Source organism: Micromys minutus, assembly GCF_963924665.1.
Source record: "Micromys minutus genome assembly, chromosome: 11".
NCBI classification, from domain to species: Eukaryota; Metazoa; Chordata; class Mammalia; order Rodentia; family Muridae; genus Micromys; species Micromys minutus.
The window spans coordinates 16639087-16664876 of NC_137980.1; the positions used below are offsets into that span (position 1 = coordinate 16639087).

Sequence of the window (25790 nt, forward strand, 5' to 3'; positions counted from 1 at the left end):
GGAAAAGTGAGAGGGAGAGCACACAATTGGTTATCCAGTACCAAGTGGTCAGCCATGGAGATATCTCTACCAGGATATTACACAGAATGAAGTTGTACTTATGAATTTAGGAATATATGTCAATATATACAGATGTACACACATATATGTACACACATGCACACATCCACATAAAACAATAACCAATAAAAAAAGTGGCTATGAATTTGAATGACAGCAAGGAGCCACATAAGGGAGGGTTTGGAGGGAGGAAAAAGAATTGGGAAGTAATATAATCTCAGAAAATAAAGGAAATAATTTTTTAAAATGTAAAGCCAAAACAAACAGGTTTGGTTTCAAATTACAAAACCTCACAAGTATATATAAGAACTAAGTGAGAATGTGTGAGAAACAAGGAACTATTTTTGTGTGGTAGGGATCTCTAGTTTTAATTACAAACATGTTTCTATTGTGGCCATAAGGTGATACATTAGTAATGCTAAAATAAAAAGATATGGTTGCACTAATAGTATTAATAATTACAACCCAGTCTATAGTGCTTGGATGTTTGCTTATGGGACAAACATATTGAAGTGGAAACTTCAGGGTTCTTTGGCAAGTCATTGTGTTAGATGGCGTTTTGCTGAAGCAGACACGTGAAGGAGTGTTTTCCTGAAGCCATCACAGGTGAAAGACCCACACAGACTTGGGAAGGAACGTTTCACTGAAGCAGACACAGGTGGAAGGATGTTCTGTTAAAGCACATGAAAGGACACATGATGAAGGGTTCTTTGCTAACAGCACGCATGTACTGGTCCATCTTACACTGTGTGGTTGAGCTCTGTTTGTCGGGACTCCATAGAGAGAAATGCACCCAAAACAGCAGACTTGGGCTGAGTGGCAGAGTGATGTCAGCTGAGGCAGATGCAGGAGCTGAGGCAAGGCCCATGGAGGAAAGGACTCGATGGACAGTGATGGGGGAGGGGGCCTGAGCTTGGTTTGCTTATCAGGAAGTTACCTGGGAATGCTGTCTGCAGATATTGAAGCCAGGGGAAGGGGGAGGGGGAGGATGAGGAGGAAGGTGTGGGGGAGGAGAGTGAGGAGGAGGTAGGGAAGGAGGCAGTCATATATTGGATGACATCATACATAGATAAAAAACATGTGAGAGCCATAGAAGGCCTTCAGAATACTTCTAGTTGAGCAGTAACATGAAAGGACTTTGTGCTTTCCTGCATCTGTCTTCCATGCCAACAGAGGCCAAAGGAATAGTGTCTTAGAGCTAAAGAGGCAAGACATGGAGAACAAAACACTCCGGGGAGGAAATACAGGGACAAATAGAGGAGCAGGGACAGAAGAAAAGAGCATCCAGAGACTGGTGATCCTTCCCACATGCAGTCACCAAACCCAGTCACTATTGCTGATGCCCAGAAGTGCTTACTGGCAGGAGCCTGCTATGGATGCCTCCTCAGAGGCTCTGCCAGAGCCATACAGACACAGAGGAGGATGCTTGCAACTAACCACCGGACTGAGCATGGGCTCCCTAATGGGGGAGCTAGAGAAAAGACTGAAGGGGCCAAAAGGGTCTGCAACACCATGGGAAGAACAACAGTGTCAACCAACTACACACCCCCACCCCCGAGCTCCCAGGGACTAAAACACTAACCACTGAGCACACACGGAGAGACCCATGGCTCCAGTTGCATATGTAGCAGAGGGTAGCAGTGTGTGGCATAAAGGAGGAGAGGCTTTTAGGCCCGTTTTCCTAGTGTAGGGGAACGCCAAGGCTCTGAGGTGGGAGTGGGAGCATCTTCATGGAAGCCAGTGGGGGGGGGGTAGGGGAGAAAGAGGGGAGGGGAGATGGGAGTGGAGGGAAAGGGGATAACATTTGAAATGTTAATACAGAGAATATCCAATAAAAATGATTTAAAAAAAAGAACATATGAACTCTAGAAGGCAGAGAAAATCAAGGGCACCACAGGGACATTCCATGCTCATTTCCACTGAGATAAAACCCTTCAAAATTCTATCATTTTGTATAATTTAGAGTTGTTTTTAAAATTCTAGATATTTTGGGACATTTTCTAGCTATCATTTTGTACTGACTTGCTTCAGTTGTTGTAGTTTAAATAGGTTTGGCCCCCATGGGCTCGTGTGTGTGTGTGTGTGTGTGTGTGTGTGTGTGTGTGTGTGTGTATTTGTGTGTGTGTGTGTGCATGTGTGTGTGTGCATGTGTGTGTGTGTGTGTGTGTGTGTGTGTGTGTGAATGTTTGGCCCATGAGGAGTGGAACTATTAGGAGGTGTGGGCTTGTTAGAGTAGGTGTGGGCTTGTTGGAGGAAGATGTGCTTTGAGGTCTCTGATTCTCAAGGTCTATCCAGTGTGGAACACAGTCTCTTTCTGCTGCCTTTGGATAAAGTTAGAGAACTCTCAGCTTCTCCAGTACCATGTTTGCCTGGATGCTGTAATACTTCCCATCATGACCCCAATGGACTAAACTTCTGACACTGTAACCCAAATTAAATGTTTGCCTTTATAGGACTTGCCTTGGTTATGGTGTCTCTTCACAGCAATGAAACCCTAAGGCAATTTGTAATATAGTCTTTCTTGGAGAATATTTTTCGAAAACTTGAAAGGACAATATAGCTTGTTGTTGTTAGAATGTATATTCTATATGCTTTTCAAGTCCTGTATACATAATGAATTTCTGCATCCTCGATGTATTAATTAATAGTAAGAAGCTGTAACAAGCATATCTAGCATTGTAGATTTTATTTTTAACACTAGAGATCTGTCAGAGTAGGAAATATTGTATGATAAGATTAATAAATATGGAGCTGGAGAGATGGTTCAGTGGTTAAGAGCACTGGCTACTCTTCCAGAGGACCTGGGCTTAGTTCCTAGTACCCACATGGTGGCTCACAAGTGTCTTTAACTCCAGTTCCAAGGGATCTGACACCTTTACTCAGACATGAATGCAGACAAAACACCAATGTACATAAAACAAATATAAACTATATAAAAAGATTAATAGATACTTGTCTTAGTTACAATTTTGTTTCTGTGATAAGACTCCATGATAAGTCAATTTATGGGAGAGAGTTTATTGACGGATTTCAGTTTCAGAGGTTAGAGTTCATAACCATCATGGCCGGGAGCACGGCAGCAGGCAGGCAGACATGGCTCTAGAACAGTAAGAGCGTACACTTCGATCCCGAGACTTGAGGCAGAAAGCTAAGTGGTGTGGGCTTTTGAACCTTCTAAGCCTGCCATCAGAGACACACCTCCTCCAGCAAGGTCACACCTTTTCAGCTTTCCAAACCGTCTCACCTGCTGGGCAACACGCATCCAAATACATGAGCCTCTGGGCATCTTCAAACCACCGCTGCACTAGATTTTACTGATTCCAAGGAGCATAGTATGTTTTCATTTTAGCATCTGAAAGTTGGGCATATCACACAATTGATGCCCTTCAGATATAATTGGCAGCACTCCCCCCCCCCTTACTAGTACAGAAATAACAGTGTTTATACCGAATGATGATTTGTGAAATACAGTAAGTTTCTGTATTGTTGTCTTGAGATCTCAAGATGAGAACCGTATATTGCTTGCCTTGGTGTTTTTCTAAGTCCAACATATTATCTCAATAAGTTTATTATGGTGTTTAGTAGAGACACAGTTCTCTCAATACCGTATACTGAGTTTTACATACACTGTAGTTCATATAAAATGTTATGGTGGCAATCACCTTTCTTTCATTGACTAGCTTATTGATGTGTTAGCTACTCCCTAATAACTGGTTCATTACTTCCTTTCAGAAATTTCAGTGTTTCTTAAGTATTAAAAATGTTTGGGTTGAATTTCCACTTCCAGTTTGGAGATAAAGTATGTGCTTGACCGACTAGGTTTTGGATGAGCTGCTATAATGTAACTAAATATTTAGTGATTTTTTTATAGGCGAATAGATAATTGTAGCCCACAGATGACCTATCCTGTGTTAGCTATCTTATGAGAGATGCTAGTGTGTAGTCAAGGAATTGATTTGTTTTTCGAAGTTTTGCTTCTACTTTAGAGCCATGACAGTAAATACTGAAATGTCCAATAACTAAGTAAATTAGCCATAGACTATATAAGAGAGCTGAGAGGCAGAGTAATCTACACACTGAGTCATTGGCCTTGGAGCAACAAAAATCGACTGTGGTTTCATGCATTAGTACTGAGCATAGTTTAGAATTAACTTCGTTTGCTACTGACTAAATTCCAGTTGGAGGCAAGGTGCTTCTCATCTTGATTCTAAACTCCCAGCCATTCAGCCTCTCATGGTAAACTCATTTCTCTTTGTGAGATTCAAACATGATAAGACAATAATGAGAAGTTACAAAATCACGGTTAGAAAAAAAGCATTTTAAACCTGCAGGCTTTCTGAATGGGAGAAAAGCAATTATAAGGGTTTGAAGAATCAATAGAAATTGATGTTTTATACCAAAGGAAACTTAAGGCTTTGAGTCCCACCTTCACCGCTCTCTCTGTATAAATACAGAGAAATCAATAGGCCCCAAACCAAGCTACTAAGGATTTACTTCCAGCAATTACCATTGATACTCAAGGTAGTGTTGAGTATTTGGGTTTGGAGCACACGTCATTAAACATAGAAAAATAAAGTTTTAAAAAGATTTTTTAAAAAATTTTTTCTTTGAAAGCCTTATACATGTATACAATGTGATTTGATCACGTCCAGCCCTTAGTCCCCCCTTCCAGCTCTACTCATACCTGACTTATGAGTAGATACATAGTTACCACATGGGGATATGTAGTTCATAGCTAGCTTTCTCTTTCATCTTATTAGCAAAGCCTGAATTCAGCTCTATGGGAACAATAGCATAAAGACAACTCAGATGTAACTCTGGGCCACTAGTGTTCATTACAGACTGGTGTGCTTACAGTCAGGTTGCTGTGCAGCACTCTGTTGGGTGCCTACTTAAAAACAGCACTTGCTTGATTTTGTTACATGATGAAAAACATATATGAAAAATCATTTCTCACTATGATGAAAAATAACTTGAACATTATTTTCTTGATAGGACCTCAAGTTTAGAATGTTTTCCTCTGTATAATGTAGGACATGTTCCTAAGTGCAGAGGGATGAGGGGGAAGAGGCGTGAGTTCTGGTGGTGTTTACTGCAGCTTTCTTTTCATGGCCCCAGACAAACTGTTCTTTGTCTCTGCATTTCACATACCTTTGATGGAACCACCGCCAAGAATATACAGACCTCACCCAGTATGTATAAAGGAAGTCCAAGGAGCCAAGATGAACAAAGGAGAGGTGTTGACTTTAAAAACAGAATTTAAAAACTCCTTCACAGAGAAGATAGTAAAATTGAATTCCATCTCTAGACTGTTTCTTCCTTCAGCCTGGTTTCATTGCAGTTGACCTAGATCAATGTTTACAAAGTTTTAACTAGTGGGAAACCAAAGGCCATCTCTCTATCTGCCCTTTTACGTTTCAGCAGGTTCTTTTTTTATAATTCTATAAGTGCTTTGTCTTTGGACTCTTAATACCTGGCATGGCATTTACAAGACATTTTATCAATGTTTGTTTTAATCTTTGTTGGTATAAGTAAAAATATCACCAATAAGATTTCACAATACATTGACCTCAACTATGACAGCCATGGTGGCACAGGCAGCATTGTATTAACATGAAACAGACATGTAAACCAATGGAACAGAGTGGAGAACCCCAGATAAACACATGTAGGTATAACCACTTGATATATGGCCAAAGTGTCAAAGTGTATACAGAGAATAAGGACAGGCAGCCTGTTCAACAAGTGGTTCTTACAAGACTGAGAGTCAACCTGTGGAAAGGTAACACCATATCCCCGTCTCTCTCTGTGCACAAATTAATATTTAAGAACATATATCAGACTTTTATTTAAAATATGAAATAATAAAATTATTAGGGGAAAATGGAATCCACGCCAAGATGCAGGTGTGTTTGAACTCTGTGAATATGGCTCCCAAAGCACAGGAAAGCTCCCAGAAAACCATTTGATGGGAATACACAGAACTAAAAAGTTCCTCATAGTGAAGTAAACAGATAGGCTACAGAAGGGAAGAGAAGTCTTTGCAGATGTGCTTCAGACAGAGCATTAATACCTACAATGTATACAGACCTGCAATCAATCCCCAAACTGCTGAATGGGCTAATGAAATAAATAGACAATTCTCAAACATGAACCCAAGTGGCCACTGAGTATTTTTAAGAGTGTTCCTGGTGCTGAGACAATGTCTCAGTTGGTAAAATACCTGTCACACAAGCCTGAGAACCACAGTTCGATTCCCAGCACCCACACAAAACTCTATAAGGTCAAGAATAGACTTAGATTTTTCTAAAGGTTCTTAAATGATTTAATGTCTTCTCTAACTCATCATTCATTAAAGTTGGTGGGAAGGAAAGGTTAATAGAGCAAAGGAAGATGTGGACTTGCTTAGAAATATTTCTTTGGAGAAGATCTAATCTTTGTTATTAGGATATCGGCTGTTAGTTTGTTTGAATCAGCAGTGGCAGCCTGATCCACTGGCAAACACCATTCACAAATCAGCAGTAGCAGGTCATCCAGAAGCAACTGCAAGGCTCTGACAATCAGCCCGAGTCCACAGAAGCCATAAGAAGCAGCCAGTGCCCAAATCTGTAGAAGTGACAAGAAGCCTCCGGAACACCACCAGAAGTTTTTTGGTGTGTTTCTCTGTATGAAGTCACAACAAACGGTGACCAACAAAGAATGCCAAGGTGTACAAATATTATCTAATGTTGTCAGCATCAAGAAAGCCCAAGGATGTCCAACAAAGAGTAGCAAGGTGAACCAATACCACCCAGTGTCATCCACTGTGTGTTGGGTTAGACTTATACTCTTTCCAAACATCATGTGTTCTCTCAAGCATCCACTCTAGCAAGACATCACATGCCCTTTTCCAGGCTGCCTTCCAGAAATTATGGGATTAATGTGGAGGCTTATCAAAAAACTAAAATGACCACAAGCCTACATCCCTACAAACTCTGGATCTTATTACACAGAGGTTTGCCCAACCATGTTTTTTGATGAATTATTCAGAATGTCAGGGAACTGCAGTCATTTCACATGTTCATTGTCATATGGATAGATAAGGAAAACATTGTATATGAATAATGAAATTCGATTCAGCTGTTAAAAAATGGAGTTACAAAGTTTCCAGGAAAATGGGTACATCTGTACAATCTTATAGCAAGCTCTGTGACCCAGACTCGAAAGGACAAGTGTTGTGTGTTCTCTTTCATGTGGATCCAAGTCTCTAATGTTTAATTCATGTGGTGTGAGTGTTAGTGTGGGCTATAAAGACAGAAAAGGACCACAAAAGGGGAAAAGAGTGTGGGGGGCGTGGGGTGGGGCAGGACATGCATGCCACAAAGTCAGAAAGGCTGCTGGGGTGAGAACCGTCAACAGAAACATTTAAAAAATGCCATAGTGGAACCTAATACTTTGTGTGCTAGGTTAAAAAAAATGTTAGCACTGAGCCTGACTCAGAGGGAATAATTCAAGCAATTTAGTGCTATTAATAATATAATTGTAATATCAACATCTTAATATTTGATCAGCATATTGAAACCAGTATAGATGTACTAATATGAACATAGATCTTAAAATTCATGTTAGTATATTTAATCCATGATAGATAATATATTAATAATAGCCTTGGTACATTCCTGTTATATAAGACATCAAATATTGATATCTATTTTCCAATTTTATTAAAATAATATGACATTTAAAAAATCTCACTACTTAAATGTCACTAGTGATTTTTCTTCATGGCCTCTTTTCTCAAACCAGGTTTGCATCTGCTGGCGATGATGGAGTTATAGTTGTGTGGAATGTCCAGGTATGTACCAATTAAATGTGGACCATAATGAACACGTGGCACTGTGGTTGAAAACTCACTCACTAATACTGTATGGTATTCAGTATGTTGGCATATTATTATAATATGGGATTAGTAAATATGTGGGAAGGGTTAGTTAGAGATATTTGTTTGCAACACAGACTAGTGTTTGATAATATCTTAATTGTGTGCAGGTGTGTGCATGTGTGTAACTATAGAGGCTAAAAGAGATCTGGGCCCCAGTAGCCGGAGTTATGGCAATAGTGAGTCTCAGACGTGGGTCCTCTGCAAGAGCAGCAAATACTCTTAACCACTGTGCCATCTCTCCAGCCTAAGCGAGTTTGGGGTAGTCAGCCAGCTACTACGGAGTGACATCAAAATGAATTGTTAGTTTTTGTCAGATGGTACAGTTTTTCTTCTTTTTAATTTCTTATTGGTTATTATGTTTATTTACATTTCAAATGTTATCCATCTTCCTGGTTTCCCCTCCGAAAACTCCCCATTCCATCCTCCCCCTCCCACCCACCCACTCTAGCCCCACCACCCTAGCATTCTCCAGTGCTGGGGCATTGAGTCTTACAGGACCCAGGGCTTTCCTTCCCATTGAGGCTAGACAAGGCCATTCTGTGCTACACATGCAGCTGGATCCATGGGTCCTGTGAAGTGTGCCCTCCATGTGTGCTCTTTGGTTGGTACATCAGTTCCTGGATGCTCTGGAGGGGTGTGTCTGGTTGGTTGATATTGTTGTTCTTCCTATGGGGTTTCAAACCTCTTCAACGCCTTCAGTCCTTCCCCTAACTCCTCCTTTGGGGTCTCCATGTTCAGTCTGATGGTCGGCTGAAAGCATCCACATCTGTATCTGTAAGGCTCTGACAACCTCTCAGGAGACATTCATATCAGGCTCCTGTCAGTAAGCACTTCCTGGTATCAGCAAGTGTCTGGGTTTGGTGGCTGCATATGGGATGAATCCCCATGTGGGGCAGTCTCTGGATGGTCTTTTCTTCAGTCTTTGCTCCAATCTCTGTTCCTTTATTTATTTTTTTTAGACAAGAACAATTCTGGGTTAACGTTTTGTGAAGGGTGGGCAGCCCCATCCCTCAACCAAGGGCCATGCCTAACTTCTGTGTATGGTCTTTACAGGTTCTCTCTCCCCTTTGTTGGGTATTTCAGCTAATGTCATGCCCATTTGGTCCTGGGAGCCTCTTGCTTTTCTGACTTCTGAGACTTTTTGGTGGATACCCCCAGTTCCACATCCCTCATTGCTACATACCTCTGTTCAATTTCTTGACCCTTTATACATCTTGCCTGCCTCCTCCCACATCTAATCCCACCCCCTTTTTTCTTTTCCCCCTCCTCTCTGCCTCCCAAGTCCTTCCTACCCTCAACTTCCTATGATTATTTTGTTCCCTCTTCTAAGTAGGACCGAGGCACCCACACTTTGGTCTTCCTTTTTCTTGACCTTCATATGGTCTCTAAGTTGTATTGTGGGTATTCCAAACTTCTTTTTCCTAATATCCACTTATCAGTGAGTACATACAATGTGTGTTCTTTTGTGACTCAGGATAATATTTTCTAGTTCCATCCATTTGCCTAAATTTCATGAAGTCATTGTTTTTAATAGCTGAGTAGTACTCCATTGTGTAAATGTACCACATTTTCTGTATCCATTCCTCTGTTGAAGGACATCTGGGTTCTTTCCAGCTTCTGGGTATTATAAATAAGGCTGCTATGAACATGGTGGAGCATGTGTCCTTGTTATATGTTGGGGCATCTTTTGGGTATATGCCCAGGAGTGGTATAGCTGGGTCCTTAGCTGAGGAACTGCCAAACTGATTTTCACAGTCGTTGTACCAGTTTACAACCCCACCAACAGTGGAGAAGTGTTCCTCTTTTTCCACATCCTCACCAGCATCTGCTGTCACCTGAGTTTTTGATCTTAGCCATTCTGACTGGTGTGAGGTAGAATCTCAGGGTTGTTTTGATTTGCATTTCTCTGATGACTAAGGATAATGAACATTTCATTAGGTGCTTCTCAACCATTGGATATTTCTCAGTTGAGAATTCTTTGTTTAGCTCTGTTCCCCATTTTTAAATAGGGTTATTTGATTCTCTGGAGTCTAACTTTTTGAGCTCCTTGTATATGTATTGGATATTAGCCCTCTATTGGGTTTAGGATTGGGAAAGATCTTTCCCCAGTCTGTTAGTTGCCACTTTGTCCTGTTGACAATGTCCTTTGCCTTACAGAAGCTTTGCAATTCTATGAGGTCCCATTTGTTAATTCTTGATTTTTAGAGCATAAGTCATTGGTGTTCTGTCCAGGAAAATTTTCACTGTGCCTATGTGTTTGAGGCTCTTCCCCACTTTCTCTTCTATTAGATTCAACATATCTCTTTTTATGTGAAGGTCCTTGATCCACTTGGACTTGAGCTTTGTACAAGGAGGTAAGAATGGATTGATTTGCATTCTTCTGCATGCTGACCAACAGTTGAACCAGCACCATTTGTTGAACATGGTGTCTTTTTTTTTTTTTTTTTTCCTCACTGGATGGTTATAGCTTCTTTGTTAAAGATCAAGTGACCATAGGTATGTGGGTTTAATTCTGGGTCTTCAATTCTGTTTCATTGATCTACCTCCCTGTCTCTGTACCAACACCATGCAGTTTTCATGACTATTGCTCTGTAATACAGCTTGAGGTCAGAAATGGTGATTCCCCCAGAAATTTTGAATTGTTAAGAATAGTTTTTGCTATTCTGGGTTTTTGTTATTCCAATGAATTTGAGAATTGCTCTTTCTAACTATGAAGCATTGAGTTGGAATTTTGATGGGTGTTGCATTGAATCTGTAGATTGCTTTTGGTGAGATGGCCATTTTTACTATATTCGTCATGCCAATTCATGAGCATGGGAGATCTTTCCATCTTTTGAGGTCTTCTTTGATTTTTTTTCAGGGACTTGAAGTTCTTATCATACAGATCTTTTACTTGTTTGGTTAGAGTCACACCAAGATATTTTATATTATTTGTGACTATTGTGAATGGTGTTTTTTCCCTAAGTTCTTTCTCAGGCCTTTTATCCTTTGAGTAGAGGAAGGCTACCCATTTGTTTGAGTTCATTTTATATCCAGCCACTTTCTTGAAGTTGCTTATCAGCTGCAGGAGTTCTCTGGTAGAATTTTTAGGGTCGCTTATATATACAATCTTATCATCTGAAAATAGTGATATTTTGACTTCTTCCTTTCCATTTGTATCCCTTTGATCTACCTTTGTTGTCTAATTGCTCTGGCTATAACTTAAAGTACTATATTGAATAGGTAGGCAGAATTTGGGCAGCCTTGTCTTTTCCCTGATTTTAATGGGATTTCTTTGTGTTTCTCTCTATTTAAGTTGGCTATTGGTTTGTTATATATTGCTTTTATTATATTTAGGTACAAACCTTGAATCCCTGATCTCTCCAATACTTTTTAACATAAATGGGTGTTAAATTTTGTCAAAGGCTTTTTCAGCACCTAGTGGGATGATCATGTTTTTTTTCTTTTTGTTTGTTTATATAGTGGATTTTTACATTGATGGATTTTCATACATTAAACCATCTCTGCATTCCTGGGATGAAGCCTGCTGATCATGGTGAATGAATGTTTTGATGTGTTCTTTGATTCAGTTTGCAGGAATTTTATTGAGTATTTTTACATCAATGTTCATTGGGGAAATTGGCCTAAAGTTCTCTTTTTTGTTGTTGGACCTTTTTGCGGTTTAGGTATCTGAATAACTGTGGCTTCTTAGAAAGAATTGGGTAGTATTCTTTCTGTTTATATTTTATGGAATAGTTTGATAAGTATTGGAATTAGATATTCTTTGAAGGTCTGATAGAAATCTGCACTAAACTCATCTGGCCCTGGGCTTTTTTTGGTTGGGAGATTTCTAATGATTGCTTCCTTAGGGATTATAGGGCTATTTAGCTGGTTTATTCGATTCTGATTTAACTTTGTTACTTGGTATCTGTCTAGAAAATCATACATTTCATCCAGGTTTTCCAGTTTTGTTGAATATAGACTTTTGTTGTGGAATCTGATTATTTTTTTAATCTCCTCAGTTGCTGTTGTCATTTCTCCCTTTTTGTTCCTGATTTTGTTAATTTGGATACTGCTGTCTCTGTGCCCCCCCCCTGTTAGTCTGGCCAAGGGTTTATCTATCTTGTTGATTTTCTCAAACAAACAAACAACCAGCTCCTAGTTTGTTGATTCTTTGTATAGTTCCTTTTGTTTCTATTTGATTTCTGCCCCAAGTTTGATTATTTCCAATAGTCTACTCTTCTTGGGTGTTTTTTTTTTTTTTTTTTTTTTTTTTTGTTGTTGTTCTAGAGCTTTCAGATGAGTTGTTAAGCTGCTAGTGTAATATCGCTTTAATTTTTTATGGAGGCACTTGGGGCTAAGAGTTTTCCTCTTAGCATTGCTTTCATTGTGTCCTATAAGTTTGGTCTTTCATTGTGTCCTATAAGTTTGGGTATGTTGTGTGTTCATTTTCATTGACTTTAAAAAATTTTTTTCTTCTTTATTTCTTCCCTGACCAAGTTATCATTGAGTAGATAGTTGTTCAGCTTCCACATGTATGTGGGCTTTCTGTTGTTTTTGTTGCTATTGAAAATCAACCTTAGTTCGTGGTGGTCTGATAGAATACATGGGATTAATTCAATGTTCTTCTATCTGTTGAGGTTTGTTTTGTGTCTGAGTATATAATCAATTTTTGAGAAGGTACCATAAAGTGCTGAGAAGAAGACACATCCATTTGATTTAAGGTGAAATGTTCTATAGATGTCTGTTAAATCTATTTGGTTTATCCCCTTTTTAAGCTTCTTTGTATCTCTGTTTAGTTTCTGCTCCCATAATCTGTTCATTGATGAGAGTGGGGTGCTAACATCTACTACTATTATTGTGTGAGGTTCATTGTATGCTTTGAGCTTCAGTAGTTTCTTTTACAAATATGGGTGCCATTGCATTTGGGGCATAGATGTTTAGAATTGAGAGTTCATCTTGGTGAATTTTTCCTTTGATGAGTATAAACTGTCCTTCCCTCTCTTTTTTGATAACTTTTGATTGAAAGTATATTTTGTTGGATATTAAAATGTCTACTCCAGCTTGTTTCTTGGGATCATTTGCTTGGAAAAAAATTTCTCAGCCTTTTAATTTAAGTTTTTTTTTTTTTTTTTAAATGTCTGTCTTTTTCACTGAGGTGTGTTTCCTGTCTGCAGCAAAATGCTGGATCCTGTTTATGTATCCAGACTGTTAACCTATGTTTTTTCGTTGGGGAAGTGAGTCCATTGATGTTGAGATATTCGGAACCATGATTGTTGGTTCTTGCTATTTTTGTTGTTAGAGGTGGAAATCTCTTCTTTTGGGTTTGTTGTGAAAAGATTATTGTCTTAATTTTTCTTGGGTGTAGTTTTTCTCCTAGGTTTGGACTTTTCTCTCTGTTACCCTCTGTAGGGCTAGGTTTGTGGAAAGATGTTGTATACATTTGGTTTTGTCATGGAATACCTTGGTTTCTCCATCTATAGTAATTGAGAGTTTTGCTGGATATAGTAGCCTAGCCTGGCATTTGTGTTCTCTTAGTGTCTGTATAACATTTTCCTAAGATCTTCTGGCTTTTAGAGTCTCTGTTGACAAATCTGATGGATTTCCCTTTCTATGTCACTTGCTTTTCCCCTTACTGCTTTCAGTATTCTTCAATATTCATTTCTTCTTTAGTTTAGAAAAGTTTTCTTCTATATTTTTGTTGAAGATGTTTCTGGTCCTTTAAGTTGGGAATCTTCACTCTCTTCTATACCTTTTATCTTCAGGTTTGGTCTTTTCATTGTGTCCTGGATTTCTTGAATGTTTTAAGATAGGAGCTTTTTGTATTTTCTTTGACTGTTGCTGACTTCTATGGCATCATCTACCTCTGAGATCCTCTCTTCTATCTCTTGGATTCTGTTGGTTATGTTTGCATCTGTGATTCTTGTTCTCTTTCCTAGGTTTTCTATCTCCAGGGTTGTTTCCCTTTGTGTTTTCTTTAATGTTTCTATTTCCATTTTTAGATCCTGGACAGTTTTTTTCAATTCCTTCATCTGTTTGATTATCTTTTCCAGTATTTCTTTAAGGGATTTATGTGTTTTCTCTTTAAAGGGCTTCTACTTGTTGACTTGTGTTCTGCTATCTTTCTTTAAGGGAGTTAGTTATCTATGTTCTTCTTAAAGTGCTCTGTAACCATCATGAAATATGATTTTAAATATGAATCTTGCTTTCCTGGTGTTTTGGAGTATCCAGGTTGCTGTGGTGGGAGAACTGGGTTCTGATGGTGCCAAGTAGCCTTGGTTTCTGTTGCTTATGTTCTTGCGCTTGCCTCTCACTGTCTGGTTATCTCTGGTGTTATCTGGCCTCCCTGTCTCTGACTGGGGCCTGTCTTTTCTGTGATCCTGTGATCCTGTGATCCTGGATGTGTCAGAATATTTGGGGAGTTGAGCTGCAACTGGGGTGTGGGCTGTGTACATTCAGACCCAGAGCTGAGGCTCTGGTCCCAGCACTGGTGGAGCCTGGAAGGAGCGTGGGTCTCTGGCTGGGCATGGAGTCTCGATGGTACAGTTTTTCACTCAACCTTTATGACAGCATAATAAAAATTCCTCATGCTTGACTTTAGTCCGTGTATGTAAAGGTTGCTTGAGTTTCCTAGGGCATTTCCTTGTGGTCTTTGTTCCGAAGGCTGCTCTGTTTTTATTTTTTCCTCTTTGCTCCTTCATCCTGGTTGTCTGATCTCACCATCAGCCCTCATTTTCCTGTGGTCTTGCTTCAATCCACCCATCCTTTAACACCAGAGTGTCCACAGGTGGCTCTGGTCCTCCTCAATGTCACACTGGGTGCTCAGATGCCCATGTGAATGTTTTTTCATATCCTCTCCTCCCATCCTCTCACGTACTTAAAGTTATCTGTGGAGTATACACCATACTTTGCACAATGCAGATGTTGCAGAGAATAATGAGAATAATGTCTGTGTTCAGTACAGTTTATTCTCTTTGGATTGGGTTGGTTGGTTGGATGGTTGGTTGGGACAGTCTCGTCCAGGTTGGCCCTGAACCTTTGTTCTCTGCTTCAGCTTATTGGTTACAGATATAAACCACCACACATATTTAAAGCACTGTCATTTTAGTCTCAGATTGGTTGAATCAGGCCAGTTGTCATGGCACATACCTGTAATCCTAGAGGCAGAGTCAGGTGGATCAGGAGATCCAGGGTAGCCTTAGCTTCAGAGAGGCAAGTCTAGACTATATTACTATTTTCAAATAAACAAAACAGTGAAATCAGTTCAATCCATCTTCTAAAAGTGGCAGGTGCAGAAAGTCAGCTGTGCTATAAACACATTCATGAAATCCTGCAGACTTGGGAAGATCTGACATTTATATGAATATACATATAAATACATATAAATATAGATATAGATATAAACAATATAATATAATATATATAGTATGTTTATACTTGAGGGTTGGGGGAGGGACTGGAGGAGGAGGACATTGAGTGGGTGGGAGTAGGAGCTGGGTTAAGTCTGCCTGCAGACCACTGTGCTTTCATTTCCTCTGCACCAGTAATCACAGAGCTTACACATACGTACATGCATCTGTTTTCTTTCTACAGCTTAACCTGTGGCTATTTATGAAAATAGCATACTAACTAGAAAAATAGCCAAAATTATTCACAGCTGTTTTAAATGCTTATTTAGATTATATGTATCTGGTTGTTTTAAAAAAATTAAAATTCCAAACCTAAGTTTAAATGGCATATGTTTATTTTTGTACATAGCTATTCTTAATGTTACTTAAGACTCTTCAAGTTGGAAAGGGTAAGTTGGCTAACATTTCTACGTGTGTTTCAGACAGGAGAAAGACTTCTGGAACTCAGAGGGCACACTCAGAAGATAACAGCCGTCATTACGTTTCCTCCCCTAGACTCCTGTGAGGCTAGCAGTCGGCTTATCCTCACAGCGTCTGCTGACCGGACTGTCGGCATATCCTTAACCCGGGTCGGTGTGTTCCAGGTCTGTACGAGGTGCTAAGTGTTAGGTGACGGCAGGAGCAGGGGAGCCCCACGACAGAAGCTGCCCTTCCCAGAATGCCTGGTACATCGGAATCCATTTCCCCCCTCGTATGGCAAAAGACACTTAACCCCCGCCCCCATCCCGAGGACCTGGGTTGCTGCCTAATGGATCTGCACAAAAGTGCAGTCCTCTCTGCCCGGCATTTAAATCGTTGTATTTTAAAACTCTGAAAGTGAACTTACTTTTGCTTTCCCATATTTTCCAGTTAGAATTTCTAAGGCCACAGAAGTGGTGATGCTCTGTAAGTTGCTGCCACAGTGTGGAGGTTAGATGCTGGTACACTTACTTGTAAAAGTGGTGGTGCACACAGCCGTTCATCTCACCGAATCACCATTATTTGAAAAAGTCCCAAGAACTATTTTATCCACATGGACTCCAAATTCTCTGTGGACTGTCTCTGCTAACTTTTTAGGTTAAATGTTGATGGTGGGTTTTTCTTTGGTCTTATGAGCCCATGCCACTTAGTGCTGATTAATAAGCTTTTAAATGGGGACATCAGTGGAAAGACCATGAGGTGCTGTTAGAACTGGGAAGCTAAGGCCAGAAAACATTGTTCAATAGTGAGACACTAATAGTTTGTTTAGTGTGATGCACACATGTGAATACATAGGAATCTCCCCTATGTATAATTTTATAATTAACTGCATGTGAAGAGTGACATAGAATTAATAAAAATAATCATATAAGATTAATAAATTGTGAAGCTAATTTTAAAATTTAATATAAAATATATATCAGACATGGTATAAAATATGTTTGCCATACATTTATTACTTGCATTTCCAAGTATATGATCGATATTTAGATGTATATCATATAAAATATAACACCATAGGAAACTGTTAAAAGTTTATAAAGATCATCATGTTCCTTGAGCCAAACTAAAACCTGCACTGTGTGGCAAGAGTCCTTTCACGTGTTTGCAGTGCACACAGAGTCACGGTTACACACGGTTACTGCTGTAACATACACATATGATCATGCATGTACACTGCAGTGAACTCTCAGAAAGTGTTGGGAGATGGGGTGGTCTTCATGTAAAACATTATATATGTACACGTTTACTACATTATGGTAAACTGTTCCCATAAGGACACTTTAAGCAGACTTGGTGGTTAATTCCCATGAAGACAAGTACTCCTGGGCACTCACTCTGCTGGGCATCTTTAAATGGCCTCAAAGTGACATTGTAGGTGGTAGACCTGCTCCTGAAGAGATGACTTTCAGTACAGAGGTATGGCAGAGTAAACACTCACTGGCTTAGATTTTACCTAAAAATTTCCTAACTGTTTCTACTTGGGATTTAATTGTTAATTCAAAATGTTACCTCACACTAAAGTTTTAAAATTCTAGTTGGAAATTATTTCTTAACATAAGTGTACGTTTGGGATTGTGACACCGGCCAACAAATCCAGAGGGTCACATGCTTCCAGTCTACTGTTAAGGTAAAGTCTCCAGCAAATCAGTTCCTATGCTAATATTTTTGTTGTTCTTAAAATGGCTTAATAAATTAGACAAAATTACTTCTTTAGTTCTTATAGATCACTGTGTTCACACACACCTGCAGCCATTTGATTTTAAGACAATGATTTGGGGATCCTATGTATTGAAGTGTGAGAATGTCTCAGGTAGAAATGACCGCAGGGGTTGACTGTTGCTGCAAGAGAAGTGGCCAGGCAGGTTCACAGCGGACCCTGCTAGGAGGACAGGGCGCACAGAGCCGGAGCAGGAGCTCCTCTTTGTATGCTTTGACCAAAACATAGGCACACATTTGTCCCTTTCCTGCTGCCTTCTCTATAGTCAAGAGGACATGTCTGTTTCTTATATCCAAAACAAGACATTTTAACGTGGATGCCATTCACTTCATCTCTTTATAAACAGAGTTTGATTAGGACGTTTATGGCAGGGATGCCACTGCACAAGGGAGAAACAAATGCAGCTATGTCTTGTTTCCTTGAGATTCCTCCATGAGAAATGACCTTGTGTGTTCTGGGGACGTTAGCTTTTTCTTCACTAGCCAGTCTGGGAAAGGCACCAGTTGAAGGCACCAGTTCAGACTCCTCCATAGCCTTGGGGTGAGGCCTCTGACAGCTGCTGTCCCTTCTGTGCTGGGCCGTCTCTGGCGGTTCCCTCCGTCATGGTTCCATGCCGTTACAGTGCCAAGTTTCTGATGTTCCTGGGGCAGAAGGTGCTGTGTGCTGAGTTCTTACAGCTAGTGGGGGTCTGAGGAAGTCACCGAAGCATTCACTGTATTTTATGTGATCTGAAAAAAAAATGCTACTCACTCATTTGCTTAAAAATATTCTTATCTGAAAAGCCAAAATTAGTAGTTTTCAAGTGAAAACCCTTGAGTTGAAGGAACAGAGCAGAGCAAGACAGTGCATCTGGGACTCATCTGAGGGTCTCTTCTTGTAATAGTAAGAGAATTTCTCAGATTAAAATGGATCTTGTGCCTTGTGGTAACAATATTTACCAAAAAAAGAAAAAGGAAAAAAAGGATTTTATTTGCTTGCTCCTACTGTGTATTTGTTTTACCAAAAACCATTTACAAATAAAATTCACTCATAATTGTTCCATGGTTCAGTTTTCTTAGGTGACTTTTCAGAGCAGTGCAGACGTGTAACTCTTAATTATTTTTCAACTTAATCAAATTTTTAAATGAAGATTGGCATTAGTAAGGATGTAGCAAATTGGGGGTTTTTTTTTTCTGTTTGTTTGGAGCCAAATGGATACACTTTTCTTGGAAGGCATTTGGTGTTATGAAGGCTGTAAAAAGTGGTTATATGTGTCAACTCTGGGTTTCTCCTTCAAGGAAGCTCTCTAAAGGAAATGGTGAGAAACAGAAGAGAAATAAATGTAGGCTGCAAATTAGTTTTTATCAATGGGCAATGGGACCCATTTCTATAAAGGAAAACAGTTAAAATTCGGTGTGTGCACATTTGAGGTATCTCAGAAAACTCTAACACGCTAAGTAATTAAGACTGTACTATCTTCAACAAAACATTAACAGACTACAGCTAGCAACATTAAAATAACAAACAGGGTGGTATAGCACAGCCAGGATGGTTTATCCCAGGAATGCGACCTTAGCAGAATATCCTAAAGTCAGTCAGTGACCAGAGTAAGGGTCCAGGATGGAACCATGTGACCACTTAGCAGAGGAGAGAATGTGTTTGACCAACTCCAGTGTAGACATTTTATGCTCAGCAATGGCCTAGCAAGATCCCTTATGAAAATCCAGCGACTGAATATTGAAGGCAGCAGCCCGTTTTCTATATAGTCAGGGATAATATTGAAGGCAGCAGCCCGTTTTCTATATAGTCAGGGATAATACTGAAGGCAGCAGCCTGTTTTCTATATAGTCAGGGATAATACTGAAGGCAGCAGCCTGTTTTCCATACAGTCAGGGATAATACTGAAGGCAGCAGCCTGTTTTCCATACAGTCAGGGATAATACTGAAGGCAGCAGCCTGTTTTCCATACAGTCAGGGATAATACTGAAGGCAGCAGCCTGCTCTCCATACGGTCAGGGATCATACTGAAGGCAGCAGCCTGTTTTCTATATAGTCAGGGATAATACTGAAGGCAGCAGCCTGCTCTCCATACGGTCAGGGATAACGTGAGAATCTATGCTCTCAGCCTGCATCTGTTTAGCTTGCAAGGATGAACCTGAACAGCAAAATCAGACAATAGAAAAGAAATGAGTTTTTATCATTTTTTATGAAAAAGAAGAACTAAACTTGCTGTATTTATGTATTTGCATGACCTTATATGTAGAAAATCATAAACTCACACAAAACTTTTAGGGCTAATAAATTAACTTAGTAAGGTTTCAGGGTACACGGTTGATGATACAAAAGTCAATTGTAATCTTCTAAAATCAAATCGAGAAAGTTCTACTCACAGCTACATCCAAAAGAATAAAATACTTAAAAATAAGTCTTTTTTTTAAAGAAGTAAGGGGTTTACACATTAAAAAGTTTAAACCATTGTTCGATGATTTTAAGAGTAAGTAAATAAATTTAAAAACTGAGGGATGGAAGAGCTGACTCGGCAGTTAAGAGCAGCTGTTGTTCTTTCGAGGACTTGGGTTTGATTCCCAGCTCCTGCATGCTGACTCACAACCATCTGCAACTCCATCTAGGGGACCCGAGGCTCCTGCAGGTACCAAGCAAGCGCATAGTCTGCATGCATACTTGCAGGCCTCATGCCCATACAAATAAATAAGTCTGAAAGAGTTAACTGAAAAACCGTCATTTGGTCATGGGTTAGATTACTATGAAGATTTAAACACTACTCAAAATGACCTACAGATGAAATATCATATCTATCATAAAATTAAATCAGATTTTTATTTCAGAAAGGAACAAACTCACCTGAAACCTGAAGTGTAAAGGATCCCGAAGGGCCATAACATGTCTGGAAAGCAGGCATGGGGATGTGAGACAGCTCCTCATTCTAAATCAGTGATATGGTATCAAGACAGTGGGACGCTGGCATACTGATGTACAAACAGATTGGTGGATAGAACTCAAGGTCCAAAACTAAAATCTCACTCCTCTTACAGGGGATCCAACACCTTTCAGTGGGAGAAAGAATGTTCTGTAAAGAGCGAGGCCTGCTAGGTGTGGTGTTCACAGCTGGGCTCCCTGGTATGACAGGCTGGGGTAGAAGAATCATTTGAATCCATGAGTTCAAGATCAGCCTGGGCAGCATAGTATGACCTTATCTCAGGGGGGAGGGGAGGACTCATCTGAAAATATACATATAAAAAGGAATAAATTTAATTGGTAAAAAGTGATGAATTGGGCCTAATTAAATGAGAACTTTTGTTTTTGTAAGAATACAATTGACAAATTAAAAAATACAGCCCAAGGACTGGGGAAAACACACATAAATCATTTATCAAGTATGTATGCAAAATATGCTCCTCCAGAGGTCCTGAGTTCAAATCCCAGCAACCACGTGGTGGCTCACAACCATCTCTGATGCCCTCTTCTGGTGTGTCTGAAGACAGCTACAGTGCATTCATATATATAAATAAATAAATCTTAAAAGAAGAGGAGGGGGAGGAGGAAAAGGAAGAGAAAGAGGAGGAGGAGGAAGAAGAAAGAAAGAAAGAAAGAAAGAAAATTTCTTCCAAAAGATATATAAAAGCAGGAGAAAAAGTTCATTATTAATAGCAAGAGAATCAAACCCATTTCATTCACACTAGCACCACTGAAGTGCCCCATCGAAAGGACAGGGCTTGAGTGTTAATATATGGAAAAGTCATACTGTACCTTATACATTGCTAGTGGACTTATAAAATAGTACAGCGACCTTCAACTCGGTTGGCATTCTGGTAAATTGTTAAATAATAACCCGTCTGTGTCTAGTCTCACACAGAAAGAAAACATGCCCACACATATGTATATACCGAATGTCAGAACACCAGCATTCATACTAGCTAAAAAGAAGGCATAAGCTAAGTTATCCATCAGCTAATGAACGGATAAACAAAATGTACGTATCCACACAATAGCCTGTCAGTTGGCAATAAACAGAATCAAGGGCTAACGCAGAAGCCCTGAGTCTAGACAAGGCAGACTCCTGAAGCAAACACTGCGTTTGATTGCTTTCTCCTTTCTCTCTCACCCGTCTTAAAAGTAGCCTTATCCTGAGCTGAAGCTAGACCACCAGCTCTCCTTCTCTCTAATTTGGACTCAGTTTACTTGAGTCTGCTATGAGGACATGACTCTTGAAGAGAGGTACCCTGAGTACCACACAAGTAAAGGGTTCTACTTCCTGGAAACACTTCAAGCCTGTCATTGAAAAAAATTAAAAATCAGTATCACACTTTCCATTTTATTTTTATAAGGCATTTTAAAGATTATATGGAAGTTGTCTATCAGTATTCTCAAGTTATCTGAAATCTCAGTGGCTTAAAGCAATGCATAGACAGGAATAGAGGACCTCTTACTGTCTCAGTGTTTCCTGACTGTCTGGGTTGAGCGCCTGCCTGCTCAGAGGCTCAGTGTGGCTTGGTACTGCTTTGTAGTGCTCACAGGTCTCAGCTTGCTGTGGGGACAGCATTAGTGTCACCTTGGGGCCGTGATCTAAGGGAACAGGGAAGCCCCATCGTCTTCAACTGCCTTAGAAATCCTCTCTTCTTCATCTTCTGTGAGACGGTGGTCACATAAAGAGCCCAGAGTCAGCAAGAAGAAAAACAAACTGCTTATCAAATAGAGGAACTTCAGAGAACTTGGGGACATAAATTAAATCCACGGAGCAATGGTAGCCTTTCGGAACTAACGATCCATTTCAAATGACCTTGCAGTGCTTAGCTGTCCTTCAGAGGCTGGACGTCTGGCTCTCGGGTGGTAGTGACTTAGGCGTGTGGAACCGGAAGTTAGATCTGCTCTGTAAGACCAGCCACCTTTCTGATACAGGTAAGAACCAGCCAAGGTGATAGACTGTAAAAGACACAGTTGGGTCTCTAAAGAGACATAATCGCAATATAAAGATCCGTGTGGGATACCCTTTGTGTTGTCGCTGTTTTCCGAGGAGTGTTAGGTAGCCATATGTGATGAATATTTTCACATGACAAACAATTTAATGAACATGTACATTCATGTGTATCTTATTTGTGCTGCTTTCATACACGGATGCAGTGTGTTTAGATGGTAGCCGCCCGACCTGCCACCCTCGTTAGCCTTGTCCTCCCCACAAAAGTCACCCTCCTTCTGCAGGTGGGGGAAGGCACGCAGCATTGTCTTCTCACGTCTGGTTCATTTAAACAGTCTCACCTGTTTTCTTGAAAATGATAGGATCTTGCTCTTTATGGCTGATAGTACCCCGCTGTGTGGGTGTGCATATCACGTTATCACTGTGTGTGTGTGTGTGCATGTGCGTATCACATCATCACTGTGTGTGTGTGTGTGTGCATGTGCATATCACATTATCACTGTGTATGTGTGTGCATGTGCATATCACATTATCACTGTGTGTATGTGTGGGTGTGCATATCACATTATCACTGTGTGTATGTGTGGGTGTGCATATCACATTATCACTGTGTATGTGTGTGCATGTGCATATCACATGATCACTGTGTGTATGTGTGTGCATATCATACATTCTTTATTCATTCATCTATTGATGAACACATTGGCTGATTCCATCACCTCCCTATTTTAAGTCGTGTCACGGTGAGCATGGATGCACATATAGCACATGATAACCTTGGAGTACTTTCAGTATAAACCCATACTCTAGTGTGAGATAGCAGAATCATGATCACTTAGCCTTCTAATACTGGTGTATTTCTATATATGTGTGTGCACATATATGTATGTATTGTATATGCATACATGTATATGTATATTGTGTGTATACATGTGTGTGCTCGCTCAAGCACAGGCTGTGACACATGTATAAAGGTCAAGGGACAACTAGTGAGAATCCTTGTCTTCCATGATGTGGATCTTACATCCCCAGGCTTGGCGGCAAGCACCTTTATCTACTGAGCCATCTGACTGGCCCCTCCGTGAACATTTTCTGCATTTAAAATTCTTCTTGAAGAAGAAAGGTTTTCATAGGTTTGAGGCCAGCCTGGGCTATGTGTGAGACGTGCAAAACCACTCTCCTGCCCCTTCCTCGTTCTTGCTTGTGCTCCCTCACGTTTCTTCCTTCCCTTCCTTGAGGACACAAACCCCACTCATGCTCATGAGGAAGAGAAAATGCAGACATTGCATCGGTGCTGCTAGGCTGTGACAGGCAGGCAGGGATGCCAGTGAGGGGACACTGGCATCTGCATGTGATACATCACATGTATAGATAATACATAGCAAAGTGGGAAGAGTAACTTTGTTAAACAATTTTTGGTTAGTGTGCTCTGGTATTTCAACCTTCTAATGCTTGACGTTATGGTTAGTCTGAGAGCATCTTATGATTTAGCTCTGAAAAGATGCTCTGTGCTGGGTGCTTAAGGCCAAGCAGTGTCCTGTCCGCCATTTCAGGCAGCTGACATGGACCACGGTAGGCCAGTCTGGACAGGACAGCGAGACCCTGTCTTTTGAAAACAACAGCAGCAGCAACCAAACCCCACACACTAAGAATTCTGCGCACAAATAAGTGGTGTGGTGGTTTGAAGTCTCCTCACCCTCAGCAGCATCGGGCATTCTGGAAATGCACCGATTAGCTGTAACTGCGCGGTTTGCGGCCACTTCTTAGCCTTGACAGTGGCTGTCGAGGGAGGACTGACTAGTTCCGCACAGCACAGGACAGTCACTTCTTATGCAGACGCTGTGGCCCTCAGTGTTGCAGGAGCAGAGGACACCAGCTTGGTGTCCTCTGACCTGATCAGCCTGATGCTGGCCCTCAGGACAGTCCCTACACCTGCTTTCCATTTTTGTTGTTCTCTCTCTCTCTCTCTCTCTCTCTCTCTCTCTCTCTCTCTCTCACACACACACACACACACACACACACCCTGGTTATAAATCATGATTGAGTGTGCTACAGTGGCTTATAGAACTAAGGGGACACATTTGCCCGCTTTAGTTCTATTACAAGAGCAGCAGAGAAGACACTCCAAGGGCAAGGTTGGAGGACAGGACATAAACTCTGTGAGCTCCCTAAGTGTTCTCCCTGCAGGCACAGTCTCATGTTCAGCTTTACTGATCTATCTAAGTCCTGTGTTTTTTTTTTTTTTTTATGGAGGCTTTATTATGTAGTTATGGTTAATTAAACCATTTATTACTAGTGACCAACATTATCCGCTTACCTCAAGGGGTAAGGCTGAGTGTACCAACCTTTCCCTCCTATTTTGGTCCTTCTAGGGAACATCTCTCATCCCAGAGCCACCCGTGACTGGCCAGACACTAGTCATCTCATTCAAATAGTGTCCGGAGATGTAAAGGATTTTTAGAGTTGTGTCAGCAAACAGCATGGGGCCAGATATGTCTTTGGCATTACCACATCAGCTTATTTAGTGCCAGGTGACATGCATACTCTTAAATTTACATTGAGGGAAAACCCCAGTTTCATAACTCATTGAAGTAGCCATCACACAGTGGTTGTGGTGCCTATCATGAGGGGCGCCTGGTGAAGGGAGTGATGGGAGGGGTTGAGCACTAACAGCGAACAGGTTCGCATTACAGGAGCAATATTCAGGGCCCACTACTGTGTCCAATGCGTCTTCCAAAGGTACCAGAAGCTTACCCATAACCCAGTTTCCATGTGTGAGCAAGAAAGGAAATATTCATGTAGGTTTTAAGTATGTTTTATGGGAAATGACTAATATAAAATTAAGAAAGTTTTGGTTTTGATATAAGCCACAATAGAAAATGGTTTCTTTGTCTTATTTTTTATTTTTGAAGGGATCAGTGCTTTGGTTGAAATCCCCAGGAACTGTGTCGCCGCCGCAGTTGGCAGAGAATTGAGTGAGTTCATAACTATGTGTTGATATAGCGTCATGAATGCACATGTGCAGGTGTGCCAGGAAGAGAAAAGCAGTTTGCTTCAGAGATGTCTGCCAATGCCCTAGCTCTGGCCTTTTGGTGCTGTTGAAAATGATACAGGGCCAAACCATTTCCAAGTGTTAGGAGGACTTCCTTCTCCTCCTCCTCCTCCTTCTCCTCCTCTTCCTCCTTCCCTCTTTCTTCTTGTCATCATATTACATCACTGTCTTCTGTTAATTTGATTAAACAATATATTTCCTGTTCTAAAATCACTTAGCATCAGAGTTTCCGCTCAAAGTTTATTCAATCAAGAAGAGCTCTCTTTGATATTCTCTGG

The 25790-nt window shown here is 40.4% G+C and overlaps 1 protein-coding gene across 1 annotated transcript in view; it reads left to right on the plus strand.

Annotated features, from left to right (window-relative positions):
• Positions 1-25790, plus strand: part of WDR41 (WD repeat domain 41) — a 50702-nt gene that overhangs the window by 12736 nt on the left and 12176 nt on the right. Inside the window, exons 3-7 of the mRNA XM_080925815.1 lie at positions 7846-7894; positions 15792-15922; positions 17395-17458; positions 22333-22444; positions 25373-25435. Coding sequence (XP_080781941.1) covers positions 7846-7894; positions 15792-15922; positions 17395-17458; positions 22333-22444; positions 25373-25435 — 419 coding nt within the window. The remainder of the gene's footprint in view (positions 1-7845; positions 7895-15791; positions 15923-17394; positions 17459-22332; positions 22445-25372; positions 25436-25790) is intronic.